At 40.2% G+C, this 3,221-nt stretch overlaps 1 protein-coding gene across 1 annotated transcript; it reads left to right on the top strand.

Moving 5' to 3' along the window:
- The first annotated feature begins 1,789 nt into the window (after positions 1-1,789).
- On the top strand, positions 1,790-2,617 carry LOC110640932 (uncharacterized). Its single transcript, XM_021792483.2, has one exon. The coding sequence runs from the start codon at positions 1,790-1,792 to the stop codon at positions 2,615-2,617; it is 828 nt and encodes a 275-aa protein (XP_021648175.2).
- Positions 2,618-3,221: the final 604 nt, after the last annotated feature.

The following is a 3,221-nucleotide window of genomic DNA, read 5'->3' on the forward strand; positions in this document are numbered from 1 at the left end:
TCTGGTTCCATCCCTTAGGTGGAGTCCCCTCTACACTCCACCAAAAGATCAAGATCCTGCACCAAGATGGTATAATCACCGTCAATGCTGAAAGAGATGGGGAAGTAGCTATGCTGCAAGTGGATGGTTCAGTACCACTATTGTCTGATTTCCAAGTTGCTGGGATCTATGGAGACTGGATGGACCCTAGGGTGGCCACTATGATGAAAGAGATGAAGTTTTTTCATGGCATGGGTTTGGGAAAACGAGCTAATGGCTTAGTAATTTTTCCAAAAATAAAGGGGCAGATCACTAGATATGGGCTGGGCTATTAGCCAACTGAAGATGAAGAGGGACTCAAGCCCACTAAGTTTATTAGGGAGGGCGCAATTGTATGGACTGATGACCAGGGGTTACCGTATGTTGAGGAATTAGAATAAGAGGTCAGTGCCATCAAGTTAAGGTCTGCATGAAAGCCAAGCACTTGGACCTACACCCTTAAGTTTGAGTCTGTCTTTTGTAATGCTCACAATAGTGATACTGATATTGTTATTTCTGATGTACTTGATGACGATTTTGAGGCAAAAATAAATAATATGACTAGTCCTTTTGCTTACTTGTTTGATGTTCATCTTAATGGCTATACGCATGGCATTCATAATCATTTAGAATCTGTTTTTGTTAATGCATTAAAATCAATCTCTATTAATTTGCGTACACCAGATGATCCTAAAGACATTAAGTTAGCTAAAGATTTAACCCAAAAAGAAAGAGATAAATTTGTAGCCTTATTAATAAAGTACCAAGAAGCATTTGCCTGGTCTTATAAAGATATGCTGGGAATTGATTGAGATATAGTACAACACAAGATCCCTATAGACCCTAACATGAGGCCAGTAAAACAAAAAAAGTGTCGGCTTAGGCTAGAATGGGAAGAAAAGATAGCTAAAGAGGTGAAAAAGCTCATTGAGGCTGATTTCATTGAAGTAATTGATTATCCTGAGTGGTTAGCCAACATTGTGCCAGTCCCCAAGAAGGATGGGTGAGTTCGGATGTGTGTAGATTATAGGGACCTGAATAAGGCTACTCCTAAGGATGATTTCCCATTGCCTCACATTGATGTGCTTGTTGACAGTGCTGCTTGCATGGCCATGTACTCTTTCATGGATGGTTTTTCGGGATATAATCAGATCCTCATGGATTTGATAGATAAAGCAAAGACAACTTTTATCACTGAATGGGGGACTTATTATTATAAGGTCATGCCTTTTGGGCTAAAAAATGCTGGTGCGACTTATCAGAGAATGGCTACTATGTTGTTTCATGACATGATACACAAAGAAGTTGAAGTATATGTGGATGACATGGTAGTAAAATCCCCAACTAGGGAGAGACATTTTGAGGCATTAGAGAAGTTCTTTCAGAGGGTCATCAAGTATAAATTGAGACTGAACCCTAGCAAGTGTGTGTTTGGGGTCACTTCAGGCAAACTGTCAGGGCATATGATCAGTAGGAAAGGGATTGAGGTTGACCTAGATAAGGTGAAGGCAATCCAGGAAATGCCAGCCCCGAGAACAGAAAAAGAGATTAGAGGTTTCTTAGGAAAATTACAGTACATCAGTAGGCTCATAGCTAGGCTCACAACTACCTGTGAACCAATTTTTAAGCTACTAAGAAAGAATCAGCCAGTGGTGTGGAATGAGCAATGTCAAGAGGCGTTTGAAAAGATAAAGCAGTACCTGAGCAATCCACCAATTTTGTCACCACCCATCCCCAGCATCCCTTTAATCCTCTACCTATCAATGAAAACATGGCCCTGGGGGCAATGTTGGCACAAGAAGTAGAGAATATGGAGAGAGCCATCTATTACATCAGTAAGAAACTCCTTGCTTATGAGGAGAATTATTCACTAATAGAAAGAACTTGTTTGGCTATAGTAGGGGTAACTAAGAAGTTAAGGCACTACTTTCAGACCCATCGAGTTATTGTAGTATCCCGGATGGATCCTTTAAAGTACCTATTTGAAGTACTGACGCTAGTTGGAAAATTGGCCAAATGGTTGGTTCTATTGTCTGAATTTGATATTGTGTATGAGACTCGAAAAACCATCAAAGGGCGTGTAGTGGTCGAATTTCTTTCTAAAAATCCAGTTAATGAAGAGGAAGAAGTCGAAACAGCCTTCCCGGATGAGAGTCTCAAGCTAGTAGAGGTCCAGCCATGGAAAATGTACTTTGATGGGGCCATGAATAAGAGCAGAGCCGGTATAGGGGTAGTTTTGGAAGCACCGAATGGAGAACAATTGTTAATGACAAAAAGGTTATGTTTCCCAACCACTAATAATATTGCAGAATATGAGGCTTGCATTTGTGGCCTAGAGGCATTAATAGCTGTTGGGGCTAAAAAAGTGGAGGTGTTCAGAGATTCAATGCTAGTGGTTTCCCATATTAAAGGTGAATGGGAATTGAAAGAAGAAAAGTTGAGGCCATACCTGGAGTATGCTAAGAAACTATTATTTAGCTCTGAGGAAGTGACAATGAAGCACATGCCTAGAGCTCAGAACCAGATGGCTGATGCTCTAGCCACGTTGGCATCCTTATGGGAGAAGGGTGATCAGAAGCTGACCCAGCAGTTATCCTAATGAGGAGTAGAATCCCATGCTATGAAGGGTTAATAATAGCACATTTAGATCTAGAAGATGAGATGAAATGGTATGAGGACATAAGAAGATATTTAGAGGTAAGAGAATACATACAGTCTGCCAATAGTAGGGATAGAGCTATAATTTGTAAATTAGCCACTTAGTTCACTTTGGTTGGGGGGTAACTCTACAAAAGGTTCTTCGAAGAACTATTGCTCTTGTGTGTGATAAAAAAGCAGTCTGAGTAGATAATGGAGGAAGTACATGCAGGAGTGTGTGGTCCTCACATGAACAGAAGGGCATTAGCGGGCAAAATTTTAAGGTTGGGCTATTACTAGTCTACCATGGATACTGACTGCGCTAAATTTGTGAAAAGATGCCATGAGTGCCAAATCCATGGGAATTTGAATCACCTACCGTCTAGTGAACTCTACAGTATGACTTCTGTGACACCCCTTACCCGTGTACAGTATACCCGAGTAAGTAATGCCACACGGTGTACCGGCACACTCTAATATACCTTAATTAATTTATATCATGCTTTTGCATATAATTTATGAAATATACTTTATTTAAGCCATTTAGCAAAATTTTTATTTATTTG

The sequence above is a fragment of the Hevea brasiliensis genome, chromosome 8 (genome assembly GCF_030052815.1).
Source record: "Hevea brasiliensis isolate MT/VB/25A 57/8 chromosome 8, ASM3005281v1, whole genome shotgun sequence".
Taxonomy (NCBI): Eukaryota; Viridiplantae; Streptophyta; class Magnoliopsida; order Malpighiales; family Euphorbiaceae; genus Hevea; species Hevea brasiliensis.